This window comes from Corythoichthys intestinalis, chromosome 15, assembly GCF_030265065.1.
Source record: "Corythoichthys intestinalis isolate RoL2023-P3 chromosome 15, ASM3026506v1, whole genome shotgun sequence".
In the NCBI taxonomy this organism is placed as follows: Eukaryota; Metazoa; Chordata; class Actinopteri; order Syngnathiformes; family Syngnathidae; genus Corythoichthys; species Corythoichthys intestinalis.
Genome location: NC_080409.1, coordinates 27,036,835 through 27,060,935, shown reverse-complemented (window position 1 = coordinate 27,060,935; position 24,101 = coordinate 27,036,835). Strand labels below are relative to the sequence as shown.

At 37.1% G+C, this 24,101-nt stretch overlaps 1 protein-coding gene across 2 annotated transcripts in view; it reads left to right on the top strand.

The window, feature by feature from the left end:
• LOC130930804 (SAM and SH3 domain-containing protein 1-like) overlaps positions 1–24,101 on the top strand; it is a 74,907-nt gene that overhangs the window by 35,137 nt on the left and 15,669 nt on the right. Inside the window, exons 1-5 of one of the 2 annotated variants that reach the window (XM_057858956.1) lie at positions 3,930–4,309; positions 9,571–9,702; positions 14,954–15,004; positions 17,610–17,659; positions 19,052–19,167. In XM_057858956.1, the coding sequence (XP_057714939.1) occupies positions 9,655–9,702; positions 14,954–15,004; positions 17,610–17,659; positions 19,052–19,167 (265 nt within the window). In that variant the 5' untranslated portion in view covers positions 3,930–4,309; positions 9,571–9,654. Of the gene's footprint in view, positions 1–3,929; positions 4,310–9,570; positions 9,703–14,953; positions 15,005–17,609; positions 17,660–19,051; positions 19,168–24,101 lie in introns of those variants that run through there. The other variant, XM_057858955.1, reaches the window with a different exon arrangement.

Below are 24,101 nucleotides of genomic sequence, written 5' to 3'. Positions count from 1 at the left end.
TTGCCTCACCGAGACAGCTAACATTCTTTACTGAATCCAAGGTTGGCATTGAAGTTCAAGGGGCCCAAATCCACACTCATAGTGAAGGCTTGGTAAAAGATCCGTCAGTCTATGGAGCGAATGGATGATCAGTGATGTCACTGTTCTTTTGTAAGCGGTTTGCATAGGGATGGTAGGGACATAACACTACCAACTTTTCAGGATGCTCAAATTGTCCCCACCAACTTTTAAGCGACCTTATTTGTATTTTACAATGGGTTCAGCTATAAGGGTAATTTAGATTGTCTTCCCTTGTGTTGTTAGGATAGAATTAACCCTACCATTATTAAGTGAATTACTTTTATTATGTTCAGACTTATGTTCACCCCTTTTCACTTGCTGAATGTGCCGGTCCATTTTTTTCCCCTCAAACACACGTTTGATTGGCTGATGACTAGAACCCCCACTTTCACACAATCCCGACAGAACTACATGTCAATATGCCACTTCCTCCGCCCCCTTTGAAGAGGAGCGATATTAGAAGGTTTTTTTGTTTTTTGTTTTCGGCCAGCAGCAGCAGCAGCCACTGTAAGTAATGTAAAAATATGTCAATGTTGTGGAGGTGGGGAACATGCCACTAATTTTGCAACTGAAAGTCCGACCTGCATCAGAGTTAGCATAACATTAAGCTGTGTGAACTTGCTAACTTGTGAAACTTGAGTAGAAAGCTGCTTAGAGGTGTCTTCCTGTATGTTTTCTGTCAACTTTAATCCAACTGTGCATTTTGTGCATTTGTTCATTAATTAAAATGTATTTATTTTCTTCATCATTTTAAAAAAGTATATTTGCAGCCTACGCACATCTTTTTTTTACCCCTCCCCCAAAACAAAACAAAACAAAACACAAAAACACAACCACTGTAAATTTCCTTGAAATGAAGGAAGCATTTTGAAAAATGACTTTCTCCCTATGAAAATAATTTTAACTTTTTTCATTTTTATGTACTAACCAGCTATTTTTGAGAAATGTATCCAATCTGTTTGGTCATATTAATGTCCCGTCCCCAGCAAAAAGTGTACATGCAGGTTGTGCTGTTAAAGTGTCCCTACCAGCGTTGAGACCAAACCTACGCCCTTGTTAAAGGGTTGGAGCCGTGGCCAGTGAAATGAAAAATGCTCTTTGCTGCCACTTGTTGGTGAACAGTTGCAAGTAGTGTCCGGGTACTGGAAGACATTATTTAAACTTGGCATAGACATTTGGTTTAGAAGATAAGATACAGCATGAATGTATTACATGAATTTTTCATCGGGGACTTATTGGCTACCATTTACAGCGCTAGAATGATAACTGCTAATCCAGTAAACACAGTCATTGGTTTTGAACCATGAGCATTCACATCTAGTCATCTATGGAGGTAGATTTGTGTCTTTATTATTCAATCAAAAAAAAAGTTGCTTCAATCAAATAAAAAGTTGCTTCAATCAAAATATATATTTTCAATCGAAGAAAACGTCTCTTCAATCAAAAAAAATGTGTTTGAATGCAAAAATAAATTTGAAACTCAAAAAAATATATTTGAAAACTATTTTTCTTTGATTTAAATTTTTTTTTTTATTTAAGTCAAGTTTTTTTACACCCCCGTACCGGTGCCCTATATTCGGCTTGGACTCCAGGAGACTCCGATGGCTGGATGGAGACCAGGTGGCCATTATTCTTGCTTCATACTTTTATGCCATTGGCGCAATCAGCTGCCACTCAAACACACTGGAATTAGCGTTGAAGTTGAATCTTTGTGTCAAAATGATTCAATCGAAAAAAAGAGCCTTCAAAACTTTTCCCACTTCAAAAAAAAAGTGTGTTCAAAACTTTTTCCACTTTGAAAAAAAAAGAGTTTAAAACTTTTTGCTTTTCAAAAAAAGTGATACTTCAATTAAAAAAAAAAAAAAAAATTCAAATAAAAAATATATTTTCAAAAAAAATATTTTTGCAAATGATTTTTTTCTTTGATTAAAAATTGTTTTTTGATTAAAGCAACTTTTATTGCGATTGAATGATTTTGACACAAATGTCCTACCCCTAATACGGCTTGAACACAAAAAGGATTGCTTCAATCAAAGAAAACGGTTTGAATGAAAAATAAAGTGTTCAAATGCGAATTTCTGAGTCCCAAATATTTTTTCACATTCAAACCTTTTTTTCTACGACTGAAGTGATTTTTCTTTTGAAAATATATATTTTTTGTTTGAAGCGTCTTAATTTTTGATTGAATAATAAAGACACAAATGTCCTAGCCAAAATGTGGTCCAAACGCAAAATTACATGACTTCAATCAAAAATGGTGTTTCAATCAAAAAAAAAAAAACTTGACTTAAATCAAAAAAAAATTTCAATCAAAGAAAAATAGTTTTCAAATATATTTTTTTGAGTTTCAAATTTATTTTTGCATTCAAACACATTTTTTTTGATTGAAGAGACGTTTTCTTTGATTGAAAATATATATTTTGATTGAAGCAACTTTTTATTTGACTGAATCAACTTTTTTTTGGATTGAATAATAAAGACACAAATCTACCTCCATAGTCATCCAGTTTAAATGAATTGGATGTCTTTAATTGCCAATGGCAGGAAATGAATTAAATACTATCAAATGAGGAAAAAAACTCTACAATGTTCTTGGATGCCATAACCACTGAATTTGTAGTTTTTATTCATTTTAATTTTACTAATTTTGTCTATTTCACATTTTCTCAATTATTATTCATAAATAATATATAAAAAATAATATTTAAAACATTAATGATGATTGAATAAAAATGCATGCATAATTATAAGTGATCATGTATTCATTATCATCAAATGTATTTATTATTATAAATATAGATAAGTTTCTTGAGCGAAATATCGGCGGTGCCATCTTGGAAAATTTCTGCTTCGAACTTCCGGTTTAGAAAAAAAGACTCATGAGTTGCGGTTGAAGTTAACAATGTGTTGACAAAGTTAAATCTGCAAAATCAAGCCAGAGGAACCCACGGAATCTACAAAAAATGGATTCAGCATGACGTAGATGAGACGTAGATGAGATTGTATGATTGTTCTTATCCCTTCATTGATCATTCGTGGACAAAATTATAAAAACCTGTCAGCCTGTGTTGACGTGAGGTAAAGATTGATACGCCGGCCACTTGAGTGACCAAAATGAGGTGAAATTACAAATTATATCACATTTGCTGAATGCAGAAGGGCTGACACGGATTTTGTTGTTACAAGAAAATACTACAAGGTATGTAAATAAAAACGAAAATAGTATGTCATTCTTTTTTATTGCAGCTATTAATCGCAATCAAACATTTGGACAACATGATTCCATTTCTTGTTTTGTTTAAAACGATTGGTGTATGTGCAAAACAAGTCAATAAATCACAATTTATAAAATCATTATTTTAATTTATTATTTAAGAATATTTAAACCTTTTTACTCTTATTTATAACTATTTCTATTTCAATTTTCAAAATATTTTTTATTTAAAATCATATATTTTTTTTATTGCCCGAGGCAAAATACATGCAGGTCACACTAATACAAGAATTTGGTGAAAAATAGCAGGCTACAAAATACTGTACTGCGGGCTGCAATTGGCACCTGGCTTCAGGTTTGACAACCCTGCATAGTAGGAACTAGAATAAAGTAAAATAAAGAAACATTTTAAAAACATTTTTAAAAATGCATACAACAATTCTAAAAACAGCTCAATTTCTTTTAACAATAGCATAGGTCATTGGTGATGACATGTAAAAGTTCCCCAAGTTTAGATCACCACAAAGTCGTGTTTTACAGGTAAGGCCATGTCTTTTTGGCATCCTGCAAAATGGAGGCTCCAAGCCCCCAAAACGTTTGTTTAAAAAAAAAAAAAAAAAAGGACCATTTCTATTCATCGTATAACCATCAATAGCAATGAAAGAGCTGACCACAAATATTTCGAAGCAACATAGTTCAAGTCCTCTTACTTTAAGCTGTGGGTTGGAATGCTTAATGTCGATGTAAAATTTTATGCCGGTCAAGGGATCCGGCAGTCAGCCGTGACACATGACACACATGGGGCAACTAAACTACACTCACACACACATAAACAGTGGTGAAGCAGTGGTTTATTTGCACATCTGCAGGCCTGAAGTGACCCCACCCAAGAGTGTCTCCCCACAGCTATGTCTCTCACACACACACACATACACATACTCCTCCCCTTTCAATTCATTGTCCTGCTTTAGTTGAAGTTTCAATGCAGAGCAGCAGGGAACTGACGAGCAGCTAACTAGTGGAGGCCCGCTTTTGGTGAGCTTATTTGATTGTTTTTGGATTGTTTATTTATTTTTTTGGTGAAGGTTTTGTCTTACATTTTTCTCTCTTACATGCACTGGAATTAAATCCGGAGGTTCCTTTTTGTTGTAGTCAGTGAATGAATGAACAGGGGGATGTGGTTTGGCAGGATAGAAGGATTTTTGGAAAATACGTAGAGATTTTTGGGAGGGCAGCAATTTGTGACTCGTATTTGGATGACAGTTTGAAACCTGGAGTGAAATGTCAAATTTTAGACCCGTTACTGTTTCCCACGTACAAAAGAAGAAAAAAAAACAAGCACACTCAAAAGTATATACAGTGGGGAGAACAAGTATTTGATACACTGGCAATGGGTTTTCCCATTGGCAGTGTATCAAATACTTGTTCTCCCCACTGTATAAGTATATATATACATAAGTATGTAAAAGCTAAATTCTAGTGAAGGTGTCATGTGGCAAAAAACTACTAAATTGTACTTTTGTATTGCTTGTTTGATAGTAAAGTCCAATATATTTGCATCAAATTGTGGTATATGTCTATTGAAGAGAAGATCCACAAATGACTAAGACTAATAATAATGAGCGTTTTTGTCCAAAAGACTACAACTAACAATTTTTAGTTTTCATTAATAAAAAACTATCACGTTTAGAAATGACTAAAATGTGATAATTCCTATTAATTACTTTTGTCCTAAAGACTTAGACCAGTGCTTCTCAATTATTTTCTGTCATTCCCCCCCAGGAAGACGTAAACGTTCCGCGCCCCCCCCAACTCTCTGCCGCTACTGTAAATATACTGTAGTATCATTTGTATAAAAATTCTTATCATTATAAGTACACCTCTGCATAACATTGTGTTCTTTTTAATATTAAAGAAAAAAATAATATAGATCAACTTACAATAAAGTGTAAAAAAACAACAACACATCCATACTTTAGAAATACACTCAAGGTACATTTTTTGACCGTTTCATACTGAAAAATAAAATGTAATAAAATCAATAAATAATAATAAATTCAAATTGATTAGCAACATTAACTCACGGGGACAATATGCCAAACAATTAGACCGAAAAAATAAAAATTAATAGAACAAAAACGACAATGACATTGGACAAAGGTACAGTTTTTATTTTTGCTGAAGGCAGTATCAGCTCCTTTCCTATGGTGTGGGGTTATTTTGCACTGAGCAACTTGGTATGCCACAGTGCTTGCTGGTTTACTGATGTAACACTGACAAAGCGGGAGGATTGTTGGAAATATTCGGCACGTTTTCGCTGAAAAAAATAATTCCTGCTGTCCGCTGCAAACATTTTTAGACAAAGTAAACAGACTGGCCTTTCCTCGTCTCACATTGTAATAAAGGTCAAAGCCAAAAGCGAAATGCTACATACGCTTCATCATATTTCCTTTTCTTAGCTTTTCATATCTCCATTGCTCTTTGTTGTGTGCTGTTGTTGTGGCGGCACTGCCACCCACTGAGTGGATGTGTAGTTATACTTTATTGTAGTATGGTTAAAAAAAAAAGTATGTTCCGCAAGGTAACATGCGCCACCCCCAGCATCGCTCTGCGCCCCCCTGGGGGGGCCCGCCCCACTATTTAAGAAGTACTGACTTAGACTAAGACATTCTTCAAATTTTCAATGACTAAAACTATCATCACATACAGTGATCCCTCGTTTTTTACGCTTAATGGGGACTAGAACCCGCCGCGATAAGTGAAAAACTGCAAACAACCGCATCCCTCCCCCCACCCGATTTTTTTTTCTTTTTTTTTTGTGTTTTCAATATATTTATTCCGATTTAGCATTGGAAAAAGATACATATAAGACATTTTTCCCCTTTTTCCCCAAAGTATAATTTTTTAAAAATGTGTATGTATATTTTAATGAATGGTTTTCAAGGATTCAAATGTAATAATTATGATACGTTTTAAACATGTTACTGTCCGACCAAATTATTTTTAAACAAGAATAACGTAGTAGAGAAAAATGCTTGACTTTCATCATGAGCGAGGGTACTACCAAGTTTACACAATTTAACATTTCATGTTAGCACGACCTACATTTCAAGTTAGCGTAACTTAACATTTCGAGTTCTATTTACTCAGAAATGTTTTGCTCCAAAACGTGATAATTTAAGTTTCCACAATTTAATTCAACTCAAGTTAACTGTCTTAATGACAGGTTACTGACAATAACTTGAAAATTCGAATTGTCCTTACTTAGAATCTTAAGTTAGCACAAGTTTTTTTTTCTACTGTATGAGTATATTTGTTCCAAAGACTAAAATTAAGATGGCTGCTAAAAAACGACACTGGTCTGGTATTTTGGTCCTCACCGAAAATGTAAATAACCCCCCTCAATCTTACAGATTTCTCCTTCACCTGACATACAGTGAGGAAAATAAGTATTTGAAACACCCTGCGATTTTTCAAGTTCTCTTACTTAGAAATGATGAGCGGGTTTGAAATTTTCATGATAGATGCTTGTTCACTGTGAGAGACAATCTAGACAAAAAAACCCAGACAACACCGTGTATGATTTTTAAAACAATTTATTTGTATTATGCTGATGCAAATAAATATTTGAACACCTGTCTATTAGCTAGAATTGTGAGCCTGTGACCTGTTAGTCACCTGTAAAAAGTCCAATGAATAAGTGTAGTGGAGGTGGAGTTTTTGAGTCTGACTTTTTCACCTGTTTGAGGCGGTTAGCTGCATATAAACACCGGTCCACCCCATACGATCAGGAAGACTCCAATTCCTTACATGGTCAAGACCAAAGAGCTGTCCAAAGACACCAGAGACAGAATTGTAGACCTCTACAATACTGGACAGGGTTACGGGGCAATTGCCAAGCAACTTGGTGATAGAAGATCCACCGTTGGAGCAATTACTAGAAAATGGAAGAAGCTAAACATGAATGTCAATCTCCCTCTCACTTGGGCTCCATGCTAGATTTACCTCGTAGGGTCTCATTGATTTTAAGAATGGTGAGGAATCAGCCAAGAACTACACAGGAGGAGCTGGTCAATGATCTGAAAGGAGCTGGGACCACCATTTCCAAGGTTTCTGTTGGTAATGCAATAAGACGTCATGGTTTAACACTAGAACTACCAAGGGTGGATCAGTTGATACAAATCACTTTTGTAACCAGAGAAGGATCATCTGACTCTAATCAGCATATACTTTGTGAGCACTATGGTCCTCATTAGTCATTCCCATTCACACTCGCAAAACCACAGGGTTGGATTGCTCCAATTAGCATCTTGAGTGTTTGTGGGGGAGGGCTGACTTGGCTTTGTTGGACAGTGGACCGCTCAGGCAGGCAATCGGGCGGACAACCTTTTTACTTACTCCAAAAGCTGCAGTTTGCCTACATTACAAGGGATGGTGTGATAAAAAACAAAACCTTTTTTTATGTGGTGACATGACACTTCGCCCTTTTCCCGGGGCTTGGTGTTGGAGGCTGTTGCCGAAGCAATTTTTCATTCTGTGCCTTCTTTGCGCCCACATGAGAGTGAGCCAATTCCTTTGCAAGATCCATCAAGAAGTCCACCTGTCTCAAGATGCTAACTGCAGCTATCCAGAGTGAAATACCCACTTCAAACCTAGGCAGCGACTCCACAGGAGTGAGTAGGGGCGTGGCCTGCTTGATTGCTTGTTTGAGTGGTCAATTGTTTGACAAAGCCCAGTAGTAAGTTTGGTATCGGGGTCATTTGATGCCTTTCTGGTATTTCTTTATAACCCAAAAAAACCCGGGACTTCCAGTGTTAAAATCAAGCATGGCACGGAAGGTTCCCCTGCTTAAACCAGCACATGTCCAGTCTCGTTTTAAGTTTTCCAATGACAATTTGGATGATCCAGAGGAGTCATGGGAGAAAGTCATGTGGTCATATGAGCTCAAAATGGAACTTTTTGGGCATAATTCCACTCATAGTGTTTGGAGTAAGAAGAATGATGAGTACATCCCAAGAACACCATCCCTACTGTGAAGTGTGGGGGTGCTAGCATCATACTTTGGGGGTGTATTTCTGCACATGGGACTAGACGACTGCACTGTATTAAGGAGAGGATGACCAGGGTCATGTATTGTGAGATATTGGGGAATAACCTCCTTCTCTCAGTTTGAGCATTGAAAATGGGTCATGACTGGGTCTTCCAACATGACAACGGCCCAAAGCAGACAGCCAGAATAACCAAGGAGTGGCTTAGTAAAAAGCCTATCAAGGTTCTGGAGGGGCCTAGCAGGTCTCCAGACCTAAACCCAATAGAAAATCTTTGGAGGAAGCTCAAACGTCATGTTCTCAGTGACAGCCCAGAAACCTGAGTGATCTAGAGAAGATCTGTGTGGAGCAGTGGTGCAAAATCCTTGCTGCAGTCTGTGCAAACCTGGTGAAAAGTTACAGGAAAAGTTTGAGTCCTGTAATTATAATCAAAGGCTACTGTACTGAATATTAACATTGATTTTCTCAGGTGTGCAAATACTTATTTGCAACAGTATAATACAAATAAATTGTTAAAAAAATCATACATTGTTATTTCTGGATTTTTTTCTATATCGTCTCTCTTGGATAAGTACCTATTAAGAAAATTTCAAACCCGCCCATCATTTCTAAGTGGGAAAACTTATAAAATCGGAGGGTGTTCAAATACTTATTTTCCTCACTGTATGGCACCACATGCCACGTGCAATTCAAGACTATTACTATGATATGCAAATGTGCAGCCTGGCAAAGTCCCCTCTACAGGTCTCATGACTGTCCTAAAAACAGAGTCCATTCATCAACCACCCTCCCTCCAGGCTTGTAGACGGCCTTGAAAATTAAAAACATGCCCGCATAAACAGTCCATTGTCACGCGGCAAAACTGATGACGCTAATAAATGTAAAACCGGCTTCAGTCACCCTGATACAGCTCGGAATAAACCCAGTCGGAACGAGAAAGACTTATTGGTTTTTCCAGTAAATGACTAGCGTGCGAATCCTAAAAAATTTAGTCCGGCGTGACTCATGGTCCGCGAAAAGGCTTGAAAAGGAGCACCCGGCGTCACATTTCTCATTACAGACGCACAAAAGATTCACGTGGCCCCCAAGGGCCACTGAGTGCTTAAGAGAGCGTCACAGTTGCGTCATACAACGGGCAAGTGGTCAGACAGCAAGCTTTTTTTCTCAGCATTTCCCATCGGATGGTGACACTCCTATGAATAAATGACTCATCAGCTAGGTGTTTATTGTTTTTCTCGTTTCTTTCAGGATGGCTCTGCGGGGACGCTTGATGATCTGGCCCAGGAATATTCTCGATATTACGGAACCTACCTCAGTGACGTGTGCGAAAGGATGGAAGAGCTGCGCCGACGAAGGCTGGTGAAGGATTCGGACGTTTTGGTAACTCAATAGCTCGGAAGATTCACTTTTTCGCTACCATTGACGGTGATAGATGTCCGATTGATTTGAACTGAGAGGCGCTGGCAGCGATTGAATGATGACGAATGACGTCTATCACTGTCAATGGCAGCCATCGAAGTACGTAATAAAGCTGAAACCACTTTTGTTACAAAACTACACAAATGTACAGTAATACGGTATGATAGTACTTGTGAGTAGAGGTGGGAACGTCTTGGTACCTCACGATATGATACTATTTGTGATACAAAGCTCACGATAATGATCTCACGATATGGCGATACAACGATTATTGATGCATTGGTCAGGAAATCATTCTACAAAACAACTAATACAGTGGTTTGAAAAAGTGAACCTTTTGGAATTTCTTACATTTTTGCACAAAATTACTATAAATCAGGGGTCCCCAACCTTTTTTCCACCACGGACCGGTGTGATTTGGGTCTTTTTTTCACGGACCAGTGTTGTCAAATTTTGCACCCTAATAAAATTTTGCTCCCAAAGCTTTTGTGGCGGTGAAAAAAGCCCTCTTTTATATTCAGTTGGGCTCTCAATGTTATCCAACGGTGCTAAAAAAACTATTTACATCATAAACACACATGTGCAACAAGAAAATGGCGTAAATTAATGCTTAACGACACGGCGATGTCGTTAAGTGAGAGAGCTGCGTGCAGTTGTTGTTTGCGGACATGGCAAACATAAGTTAATATTCCTTTCTTTAACCTTTTAACACCGAACGTGTCGGCAGCGACGCGTTTACGCATATCGTCTTTGAAGCTTCGTCATGCTGTAATTACGTCACCCACGTGCCGCTGGTTGGTCCCATTTGAAAGTGCGGAAGTTGATGTCCACACCAGTTTTTATTTGAAGTCAATCGACCAAGAAAAACGTGAGATAATGTCATTTGAGTTTTATAGTTTTATTGCACTCATAAATATGCATTAAAACGCTGCATGGACCATGTATCTATCTCCATATTTCCATAATTTCTTGTCGTTTTTCAAAACCGAAAGCAACACAAAAGACTACATATCCCAAGAGCCGTTGTGATGTCGAGAAGGACAAACCGAATGTGATGTAAGGAGGCGTGATGTAATAAATCTCCGAGCGAGGCGCCAACTAATGAAAGGGAGGCATGCGAAGCAAGCAACGGTCGGTTGGTTTGAGCAAGCGACTTTGAAACGTGCAGAATGAATCTAAAACTGCATTTAGCTCAAGCTAAAGCATTATTTCATTAACTCAAGGAAGAAGATGAGTCGTATTTGTCGTTGTTTTCCTCTGATGAATCGGCGTCTCGGCGAGTAGAAGTGACAGTAGAGCGCAAACGGCGAAAGAGTAGGCTGTGTGACATTGTGTGTGCCTCAGCTCCGTGACCTGTTCAAGAAGAAGCTTTATTGAGTGTGCAAAAAAAAAAAAAAAAAAAAAAACTTTATTGGGTCGCATGCCTGAAAAATTTGAATTGAACTACTTGTCAATATTTTTTAAAATACTTTTTCACTGTTATATATATTTTTTCTTCACTATAATCTTTTCAATTTTTATGTAGATGTGTGTTCGAGAAGCTTTATTGCATGTACGTATATACTTTTGATAAGGTGACGGGTACAACACGTAACTTCAAAAAAGAGATATCCTCCAAACCTTTTGTGTGTTAGATGATATACGTATATGATCCTTTTTTCTCACTATTTTCCACTGTATATAACCTTTTTTGACCATACTATGTGTAAAGGCCAAAAACGCCTATGACCATACCTGCTGTTTGTGTTGAATTGTCATACACAAACCTATTCAAGCTTATTTTTTTCTATTGAATGTTTATCCTAACAGGTTGAATAAATATTATCAAGCTTCAAAACGGTTGGTCGAGCATGTTTGGTTGTCACTGGGACATCAACATTACAAATTTTGAAAAAAATTTTTGGGATTTTTTTGTCTTTTTGGGTCCAAAATGTGGATGATAATTGGTCAGTGAAGAAAAGAACAGTTTGGACATGAAGTTCAAGGTGTCCTGAAAAAAGGGACCCAACTTGGCCATTGTAAACAATTTTTTCTTTGAAATATAAAGGCAACATCAAATGCATGCAAATTTGGCCAGAATAGGCTTAGGTGTTAAAGGGTTAAAGAAAGTTTGTAGTGTGTACTTTGGAATTGCTGCATTGGCAGTCATTTTTAACGTTACACGCATGCCAAATTTGTCAGAACACCGGCAATGTGCGGCAGAAAAATACAGCAAATAGGAAATAACATTTTTTTTAGCCTAGTCGTGTTAATTGCAGGAAAAATACAACTCACCCGCTAAATCAGTGGCTGAATTTCCCGAGATGGGCGAGTGAGAGAAGCTCGCTTCACAAAGATACGATGTTGGAAATAGTAGCACAGTTTTCAGTTTTCTCCTAGCAATGTCAGGATATTCCGAAATTACTTTAATCCAGAACCTTGGTAGAGCTGTTGTCTCAAATGTACGTTTAAGGTCGCCGTGATTTGCGATCTCTACAAGCTGATATTCTATGGAGGTAGTTTGTGTCTTTATTATTCAATCAAAAAAAAAGTTGCTTCGATCAAATAAAAAGTTGCTTCAATCAAAATATATATTTTCAATCGAAGAAAACGTCACTTCAATAAAAACAAAATGTGTTTGAATGCAAAAATAAATTTGAAACTCAAAAAAATATATTTGAAAACTATTTTTCTTTGATTGAATTTTATTTTTTTGATTAAAGTCGTTTTTTTTTTATTGAAACACCATTTTTGATTGAAGTCATGTAATTTTGCGTTTGGACCACATTTTGGCTAGGACATTTGTGTCTTTATTATTCAATCAAAAAATAAATTGCTTCAAACAAAAAAATATATATTTTCAAAAGAAAAATCACTTCAATCAAATTTTTTTTTAAATCAATCGTAGAAAAAAAGGTTTGAATGTGAAAAAATATTTGAGACTCAGAAATTCGCATTTGAACACTATTTTTCATTCAAACTGTTTTCTTTGATTGAAGCAATCCTTTTTATGTTTGAGCCATATTAGGGGTAGGACATTTGTGTCAAAATCATTCAATCGCAATAAAAGTTGCTTTAATCAAAAAAATATTTTTAATCAAAGAAAAAAATCCTTTGCAAAAACTTTTTTTTTAAATATATTTTTTATTTGAAATATATATATATTTTTTTTTTATTGAAGTGTCACTTTTTTTGAAAAGCAAAAAGTTTTAAACTCTTTTTTTTTTTCAAAGTGGAAAAAGTTTTGAACACACTTTTTTTCGATTGAATCATTTTGACACAAAGATTCAACTTCAACGCTAGTTCCGGTGTGTTTGATTGGCAGGTGGCTACGCCAATGACATAAAAGTATGAAGCAGGCATAATGGCCACCAGGGCTCCATCCAGCCATCGGAGTCTGTTGGAGTCTAAGCCGAATATAGGGCACTTTTTATTTGATCGAAGCAACTTTTTTTTTGATTGAACAATAAAGACACAAATCTACCTCCATACTATTCCTGTTGCACAGACATGCTCGAGTCACTCGGTTTATTCACATACGGGTCACGAATCCACTCCTACGCAGTTCGTGGGTCTTTAGTGATTGGGAAGTAGCATAGAATTTGTTTTCTTCGAGGTTGTAGGCTTATCTTGTGGCTCGTCAGGTTCCCTTTTCCCCGTAAAAAAATCTGTCCATAGACTTCCGTTTTTCAGTCATTCTACTGTGGGGCTAATTATTACCAGGAACAAATGTGATGGGCGAGGACCTACGTCATACATTATCGAGGCCAAGCGCACATACAGTAGATATACAAAACAAGACGTACTGCCAACAGTCCAATCAATGCATTTCTATGACGACCTCCTATCCTGTAGTTGTATATCTAGAGTAGACAGGGATATTGGTGTGTTAAGCGGCACAGGCCAAAGTCAATCGGCCAGAATGCAGTCGTTAATGAATTATTTATTATTTCTGGGTGGCCCGGTACCAAATGTGCCACGAACGGTAAAGGTCCGCGGCCCGGTCGTTGGGGCCCCTGCTATAAATGTTTGGGTGGTTTTAGTTAAAGCAGACACTGTTTTTTTATCTGTGTAATTTTGACAAAGATCAGATCACATTTCATGGTAATTTTATGCAGAAATGTAAGAAATTCCAAAAAGTTCAGATACTTTTTCATACCACCGTCCGTCCGTCCATCCATCCATCATTAGTAGACATCCAATCCATTTGCCACCCCTCCTACTTCAAACGGATTGAACGCCTATGACTGTCATTGGCAGCCGATGCCAGGCAACGAGTTAATTTGGGGGCATTTTAGGACATTACCTGTTGATTTTCAGTCACTTTTTGTTGATTTTGGGGCATTTATGGGTCACTTCCTGTTGATTTTGGGTTACAGAAAAGGAAGTGACCGGGGAATCTCCCAAATGAAAATGCAGTGACTCAAACTCAACAGGAGTTGATATGTAAATCCACTAAAATGAACAAAAAGTGACCTGAAAATGGCCTGAAAATCAGAAAGAGTGACTTTGAATGCTCTGGTTTCCCTCCCAGTCTTAATGGATTGGGTGTTGAGCGCTGTCAATGGCAGCCTTACAGTTAACTGAGGCACTATTATGGTGGAACATTTTGGTAGAAATTTGTTGGTTTATTTATTTTTTTTAAACATCAATACCTTTTTAAAACGGTATCTCAATTCTTGGTAGGAGCATATCGATAATCTTTTGGGATATAAAGTATCACGATATATCACCATTTCAATATTTTGTCATACTCCTACTTGTGAGTGGTTTTGACTTTTAATACTAGATTAAGCAAGTGTCATATCATTACTTAGTATTAATCATGTAACAAACAAACTTGTGTGTGTGCTATGTTTTGTTGAACACTGCTACTTCCAATTGTTTTGAATGCATCACTCACTAAACAGATTGGGAATGGGACTGACAGAAATTGACTCTAGAATTTACTTTTTTGTGCAATGCGAAATTATTGCAATGTGATATTTTAACGTCTGTATATAGGTTGCTTTTAAAAAGAGCTTAAAAGTAAAAATAGGAAAGGGAAGGAGGGGGTAGCGGCTTCTAGTCGGAAAATTACGGTAATATCGCAAGCACTACTTGGAAACGTCTGCAGAACACATTTCATTTTAGAACCACCCCCATTTGGCAGAAGTGTGATGTTGAACATCATGTTTTCACCAAAGCCAACTTTATAAGTGAGTAGTGCATTTCCACTTCCTGTGCCTTTCAGGGAAAGCATGATTCAGGGGCCGCATTGCTGCTGCTACGCTCGCAAATTCAGGTGAGACCACGCTTGTTGCAGTCATGTTGATAAGATAAGGCTGTGTTACTTGTAGCACATGATCATCTCCACTCTAACAGCAAATACATTCCATTTAACTCATTCACTACCATTGACAGCAATAGACACCAAATCCATTTTAGCTGGGATGGCTGGCATTGAATGATTATGTTTCAGTGCCATTGACAACAATAGATGTCCAATCAATTTTGACTGGGAGGGGTTGGCAGTGAATAATCGCTGGCAGCCCTCCCAGTTGAAATGGACTGGACGTGTATCCTTGTTAATAGTAGCCAATTATAAGCGGAGTTTAAGGGGGGGGGCCAAGCGCCCCCTGGTGGCCGAAAAGTGTCATTGCATGTAACTGACTTTCCTATATATATATTTATAAGTTGTAAAGCAATAAAGCAAACAACAAAAATGAATTTAAAAAAAAAAAAAAAAATTATATTCAAAATTAGTTTTCAAACAGATAATGTGACTAGCACCTTAGACGGTCATTTGCTTTGCATATCTTTTTTTTTTTTTTTTTAAATTAGGGGAGGGCAATTTTATTTTTCAAATGATTTTTTTTCTTTGTTTATAAACATTTTCTTGATTGAAGCAGGTTTTTGGAGGATTGAATGATTTAGACAGTCCTACCCATAATATGTCCCAAACACAAAATGGATTGCTAAAATTAAAGAAAACTTTTTTTAAATGAAAAATTAAGTGTTTAAATGCAAATATTTGAGTCTCAAATATTTTTTCGCATTCCAAAACTTTTTTCTGATTGAAATTTTTCTTTTTTTCATTGAAGTGATTTTTTTGTTTGAAAATATATATATTTTGAAAATATATATTTTTTTGCTTGAAGCAACTTATTTTTTGATTGAATAACAAAGACACAAATGTACTAGCCGAGATGTGGCCCAAAGGCAAAACAATTACCTCAATCAAAAAAGTTGCTTCAATCAAAGGAAATAGCTTTCAAATGCATTTGTTTGAGTTTCAAATTTATATTTGCATTCAAACACTTTTTTTTTGATCGAATAATGAAGACACAAATCTACCTCCATATGGCTCCACCCATGGGATACAATTTTTGGCTGGGGTAACTACACTGGCTCGACACCGGCAGGCGTACCATATTCAATGGATGATGATCTTGGCGAAAAATATAGCTGTCCTAAGCAGCCTGATTTAGAACCCCCTTCAAGAATGATGGGAAACAAAAAAACGCTGATTTTCAATTTATTATTGTAAATATTCTTGTAAGTTAATTTTATTGCTGACACTGTGTTTCGAGGTCATCAACATGTTGTGCCCTCCTTGGCCCAAAAGTCACCTATGTAGCCAATAAGGTAGTTCACAAAATATTAATAAAGCTGCTAGTAAGAAGGGTGTTAGTGTGTATCCTTAGTTTGAGTGTTTTAACAGTTGTGGCTTAGAAGGCCCAGATAGTAAAATTAGTATTTTTTTGGGAACGGAGTTTCTTCGGCACGCCACACAACCCAAACCGTTTGACCGACCATCACCGTTCAAATATCAAATGACCAGAATTTTTGCGCGACACAGGGAATTTTTCGAATGACCCCTAAAATTTTCAGTTCACGCGTAAAAAGTAAAACAAAATTCAAAATGTATTTAGTCCTACAATTTTTGACCAAATCACATAATTTACACATACAAAAATTACAGGTTGCTAAAGGGCATAAAAATTGTATGCAGAATTTTCCAAAAACTTACGGTTCCCCCAAAATTCGTCGAAAACTGTCCCAATTATTTCAAATGGGATGCCATTGGTAGCCATGTACGTCCAAATTTCCCAATTCATTTTCAATGGCAGGAAAACATAGGTCCTTGTGGTTTTTGACCATTTACCATGACAGCCCATTGACATTAAACTGGCACCCAAGTAAGTCGATGCCACTGACAGCCACGCACGTCTATGCCATTGACGGCCATGTGCGTCCAAATTTCCCGTTCATTTTCAATGGCAGAAAAACCTGTGTGGTTGTGATTTTTTACCAAAAACACCCCATGACGGCCTACTGACATTCAACTGGTGCCCAGGTAAGTCAATGCTATTGACAGCCATGCAACAGGATGTGCCCCCGAAATGTCCCCAAATCAACAGGATGTGACCTGATATCAACAGGATGTGTCCAGATCTGTATCTAGCACAGCAAATCCACATCGTAATTTCTCCAGAAATTGCAGTTTCTAGTTTTTAGAGCACCTCTGGTTCATCTCTCACTGTCAGTGGTAGCCAATTTTATAACTGGAGTATACAATGCATCTGGAAATTTGGACTTTTTCTACATTATAATATATCTTTGTTTTATTCCAAAAGTTTGAACCATATTTTCGTACAAATGGTTAAGAATACAAATGACAAAAACAAAAGTGGACCGCCAACTAAGCTTATTTTTTTATTTTTTTATTATTTGAATATTAACCTTCTGATGCTGAAATTAAATTTTAGTAACAGGAAATAGTACTTCTGAATTTAAAAAAAAGTTTATAAAATATGAATGTGGATTAATTAGGGGATTATTATTTAGTTGTTGCAAATCTGTAACGCCTGCCTTGAGACGATTAACACTTTCTTCCTATTTTAAAGGAATCGCTTGGACTCTGCAGCACTTCTTCCACTCCGGAGACTGACAGGAAGTAAGCAACTCAACGATCCAACTGTCTTTTTGCTGTCCTGGATTCATCATTCCAGCTTTAGTTTGCTGTGAGGTTAAAACTGTTGATGATTACTAAAATGTGAGCACATCAAAAGGATGCTGACCACCATGTAAATACAGTATATTTCTAAATATCAACTGACATCAAGAGCTGTAATGAAAATATTGGATGCAAAGTCATTTTACTATTTTAATCAATATATAGAATAAAATAGTTGTATAATTAAACTATAGAAATGTAACTTGTACAGTATTGCGATGCTCATTTTATTCAGTTACAGTAAATACAAAAAAAAAAAAAACTCCAAATAATTCAAATAAAAGACAAGAGGCAATTTTTTCTGAAAGTAAAAACCAATCACAACAATCCAAATTATTTCGCCCTTTATTAACAAAAAAGATTGAAATCAAAATTGAAAAAAATATAAAGATTTAGAATGAGTAATTTGTTTTTTTTAAACAATTACATCATCATTTAAATAGTTTTAGTTTTGATAGTTGTTGAAATACTCATAAATTAAAATAGTAATTTAATAAACACTACTCCTTTCAATATTTATGGAATTTTAATTAAGAATAAAATAAAAGTCCTAAGGGGGTGAACCTTTTTAAAACTCCCTATTTTATGACATTTGGTCCTTATGTTTAAATATTATACATTTTTTACTTAATTTTAATTTTTCAGATTAAAAGGCTTTCTGAATAAGTGTTGATGACAGTTTAATATAATACTAATTGAGTTGCCATTTAGTTAAAACAGAAACTAAAATAGATAATTTATTATGTATTCAGTATTTTTGAGTTAAAAACAAAATTACGGTAATTTGTATTTTTTTGTAAATAATTAAATGTCAACAGTACATACTGTAGGTCTGTCCTTATCTTTTTTTATCAATGTAATATGTTGATTTTAGTCCTAAGTAATAATTAAATACTACAATAAAATAAGGTCTGAACAAAACAAGATTTACACAAGCATGATGAACATGAATCCAAAAAGTCATTTTCATGAAATTAAAAATTTCACGATTCAGTTTGCAAATGCATTTTACTGTTGAAATCACACATTTGTTTTTGCCGGTTGTGCAAATTTGTCTGCATTCCAACACAGTTACTTTCAGCAAAGCCTGTGCTGGATGGACGAGGGGAGTAGGGTTGTAAGGGGAATGCAGCCTCCACACTAAAAGTGTCAGTATTGCAAAACTTCCAATCCAGAGGGGGGGAAAAGCCTCTTTTGTTTCTCAAACGAGCTCATGTGTTCATCCGTGGAGCTCCCACAAAGAATGCTGGATGGATGAAAAGAATAAATCTGCAAGAGAAGGATAGTTCTTTTGAATTTGACTCGTTAAAAGTTTAATTGTGTGCTGTGTAGGTTTCCTAACCCTTTGGACGATGGGTCAGGTGGAGGGAAATGGAGAAAGGGAAAATCCTTTTGGAGCACTCTCAGAAAGACACCAAAAGAAGCTCCTGAGCGCCACCTTGCAAAAGGTACCAAGTGTGTGCATCAATCACAAAAAAAAACAAAAAACTATGAACTAACTCATTGACAGCCATTGACAGCGACACACAGTGAATTTATTAGAATTGGGAGATGTGGGAGCAATCAAACCTTCCCAGTCCCAAAGGATTGGAAGTCCGTCCCCATCAGTGGACAGGTTTAGACTTTTACCAAAAATGACTTCCGTTTTGGAACGTGGCTGCCATTTTAGGCCCAATTTGGCCATTTCCAGGGATCCTAACAATTGTTCCAACATTCATTCCCTAAAGCTTTGATGCATGTACAGTGGGGCAAATAGGTATTTAGTCAACCACCAATTGCGAAAGTTCTCCTACTTGAAAAGATAAGACAGGCCTGTAATTGTCAACATGGGTAAACCTCAACCATGTGAGACAATGTGAAAAAAAAAAAAAAAAAAAACAGAAAATCACATTGTTTGATTTTTAAAGAATTTATTTCCAAATTAGAGTGGAAAATAAGTATTTGGTCACCTACAAACAAGCAAGATTTCTGGCTGTCAGAGAGGTCTAACTTCTTCTAACGAGGTCTAACGAGGCTCCACTCGTTACCTGTATTAATGGCACCTGTTTTAACTCATTATCGGTATAAAAGACACCTGTCCACAAACTCAGTCAGTCACACTCCAAACTCCACTTAGGCCAAGACCGAAGAGCTGTCGAAGGACACCAGAGACAAAATTGTAGACCTGCACCAGGCTGAGAATACTGAATCTGCAATAGGTAAAACACTTGGTGTACAGAAATCAACTGTGGGAACAATTATTAGAAAATGGAAGACATACAAGACCACTGATAATCTCCCTCGAGCCTCCATGCAAGAGCTCACCCCGTGGCGTCAAAATGATAACAAGAACGGTGAGCAAAAATCCCAGAACCACATGGGGGGACCTAGTGAATGACCTACAGAGAGCTGGGACCACAGTAACAAAGGCTACTATCAGTAACACAATGCGCCGCTAGGGACTCAAACCCTGCACTGCCAGACATGTCCCCCTGCTAAAGAAAGTACACATCCAGGCCCGTCTGCGGTTCACTACAGAGCATTTGGATGATCCAGAAGAGGACTGGGAGCATGTGTTGTGGTCAGATGAAACCAAAATAGAATATTTTGGTGGAAACACAGGTTGTTGTGTTTGGAGGAGAAAGAATACTGAATTGCATCCTAAGAACACCATACCCACTGTGAGGCATGGGGGTGGAAACATCATGCTTTGGGGCTGTTTTTCTGCAAAGGGACCAGGACGACTGATCTGTGTAAAGGAAAGAATGAATGGGGCCATGTATCGAGAGATTTTGAGTGAAAATCTCCTTCCATCAGCAAGGGCATTGAAGATGAGACGTGGCTGGGTCTTTCAGCATGACAATGTTCCCAAACACACAGTCAGGGCAACAAAGGAGTGGCTTTGCAAGAAGCATTTCAAGGTCCTGGAGTGGCTTAGCCAGTCTCGAGATCACAACCCCATAGAAAATCTGTGGAGATAGTTGAAAGTAGTGTTGCCCAACGACAGCCCCAAAACATCACTGCTCTAGAGGAGATCTGCATAGAGGAATGGGCCAAAATATAAGCAACAGTGTATGAAAAGCTTGTGAAGAGTTACAGAAAAAAATTGGCCTCCATTATTGCCAACAAAGGGTACATAACAAAGTATTGAGATGAACTTTTGGTATTGACCGAATACTTATTTTCCACCATGATTTGCTAATAAAATCTTCAAAAATCAAACAATGTGATTTTCTGTTTTTTTTCCCATATTCTGTCTCTCATGGTTGAGGTTTACCCATGTTGACAATGACAGGCCTCTCTAATATTTTCAAGTGGGAGAACTTGCACAATTAGTGGTTGACTAAATACTTATTTGCCCCACTCTATTTGATAGTCAGGTCGATCATGAGTTGGCTACATTTCAATAATATGTTCCAAAAAATAACAGCATATCAGTATAGTCGTCTGATAATTACTTTTTGACCGATAACCGAAATACCGACGTTGTCCAACCCAAAAATCCAATACTGATATATGCGGTCGCTGATTTAACATATAATTGCTAATTGTATTATGATCCCGCACTGGATGTCGTAATGATGACAAATATTTGAAATTTGAAATGGAAATTTCAAAGTTTTCCTAATAAAAGTAACATTCTGTGAAAAATATGAGAACAACTTCAACTGAAGTTATAGAAAAAGTGCTAAAATAATGTCCCATATAAATAAAATGAATTGATATGAGCCAAAATGTCCGTAATTAATAAAAGAGCCACTTGGGGTGATGAAACATTACAAATATAAGCATGCAATCATAGGGCATGGCAATGCAATGACAATTCCCAAGATTAATTTTGCTGGGCTTTTGCACAGATTTTTAATTGTAATTATTTGTTTTATTACTTTTCTTAGTGACTATTTCTTTCTGGTTATGCAGTAGTTACATGTGATGACAACATAATTCGTCTTGTTAATTAGGGCCCGAGCACTAAGCGTGCGAAGGCCCTATTGTTTTGCAAAGGATTTTTTAGGGCCCGAGCACTAAGCGTGCGAAGGCCCTATTGTTTTGCAAAGGATTATTTTTTTTTTTATTTTTTTTTTTTTTTTTTTTTTTCAGGGCAAATGAAAACGGCCAATTTGGAGGCCTGAACATGCACGAAAAGTCACCAAAATTTGCACATACGTCCGGAAAATTGTAAATTTCGATAATTTTGCAACGTTGCAAAAAAATATAACAAAATGGCTCAGTGGCGCCCCCTTGAAATTTTAAAATTGGCCTATAACATTAGGGTCTGTCAGCGTAGAGCAATGAAATTTGGGGGGTCTATACCTTGTCCAAAACCGCTCCAAAAAAGCATTTACACGCATATTCCAAACCCAACAGGAAATCGGTTATTTTGGATCAAATATGAAATTTTTATCGATTTACAGGGTGCACATTTGAGACCTTTTCGCCGAGGGAGTTAGTTGGATCATCTTCAAAATTGGTGAGACTGTTCAGGAGACATATGAAATCTTAAGTTTTGAAAATGGTGCGTTTTCATTCACGGGTCTGACCTGGGCGTGGTGCCAAAGTCGACCATTTTTTCGGCAAAATGACAAATTCAGTAAATGACTTATAGTTCCTTGACACAACGTTCAATCTTTTTCATATTTGGCATGTATGTGTGGTATCCCACCCTTAACACGAGTGCATTGAAATATTACCCATTAGGTCTAGCGCCCCCTAGTGAGAACAGGAAATGCCTTTTTTTACGAGACAGGTTCCTCCTCCAAGGGAAAAAAATCTGTTGACCTCAAACCTGCATCAGGGGAGCCTTAAGACCTGTGTTCAGGTGCCTGATGAAAAATATTGAGGTTTCGTTGAGGCGGAGGGGTCCAAACAGGAAAGTGAAAATGAACGTCAACAATTTGTCACGCAAAAAACTTTGAACAGTCATAACTCGGCAGATATACAACATATCTGCGCCAAACTTCCCGTGTTTGTTGAGAGTCATACCCTGAAGGTTCTTGTAGGGGTCATTTGCATCAACTCTACAGTGCCAACTAGTGGCGACAGAAAGAAGTTTTAAAAAAGGCCTTTCCTATTGGGTTTTTTCAACATAGAGCAAGGAAATTTGGGGAGTAGATACCTTATGCAAAACTGCTCCAAAAAGTCTCTTGCACCCATATTCCAAATCCAACAGGAAATCGGGTATTTTGGATCGAATGTGAAATTTTCATGGGTTCACAGTTGGAGTTTACATTTGGAGGCTTGAATATGCACAAAAACTCTTAAAATTTGCACATACATGCGGCTTTAGATAACGTTCGATAATCTTGCAATGTTACGAAAAAGTGTAGCAAAATGCCTCAGTGGCGCCCCCTTGAATTTTTCAAAAAGTCGTTTCCTATTAGGTTTTTTCAACAGAGAGTGATGAAATTTGGGGAGTCGATACCTTGTGCAAAACTGCTCCAAAAAGTCTCTTGCACCCGTATTCCAAATCCAACAGGAAATCGGGTATTTTGGATCGAATGTGAAATTTTTATCGGTTCACAGTAGGGGTTTACATTTGGAGGCTTGAACATGCACGAAAACTCACAAAAATTTGGACATACATGTGGCTTTGCATAACGTTCAATAATCTTGCAACGTTACGAAAACATGTAACAAAATGGCTCAGTGGCGCCCCCTTGAAATTTTCAAAAAGGCCTCTCCATTTAGGTTTTTTCAACGTAGAGGGATGAAATTCGGAGAGTCGATACCTTGTACAAAACTGCTCCAAAAAGTCTCTTGCATGCATATTCCAAACCCAACAGGAAATCGGGTATTTTGGATTGAATGTGAAATTTTTATCGATTTACAGTGTGCACATTTTACACCTTGGCACCTAGGGAATTAGTTTGATCATTCTCAAAATTGGCGAGACTGTTCATGAGGCATATGAAATCTTAAGTTATCAAAATGGTGTGTTTTCATTCACGGGCCTGACCTGGGCGGGGTGCCAAAGTCGGCCATTTTTTTGCCAAAACACCGAATTCGGAAAATGACTGATAACTCCCTCATACAACGTTCAATCTATTTTAAATCTGGCATGTGTGTGATGTATACCAGCCTGAGCAGGACTGGATTGAAAATTTACCATTTGTGCTTGGCGCCTCCTAGTGGGAACAGGAAATGCCCTTTTTTTACGGGACACACTCCTCCTCTAAAGGGAAAAAATCAATCTACCTCAAAGCTGCATAAGGGAAGCCTTAAGACCTGTCTTCAGGTGCCTGATGAAAAATATTGAAGTTTCGTTGAAGCGGAGGGGTCCAAACAGGAAAGTGAAAATGACTGTCAACAATTTTTCTCTCCAAAAACTTTGAACAGTCATAACTCGGCAGATATACAACATATCTGCGCCAAACTTCCCGTGCTTGTTGAGAGTCATACCCTG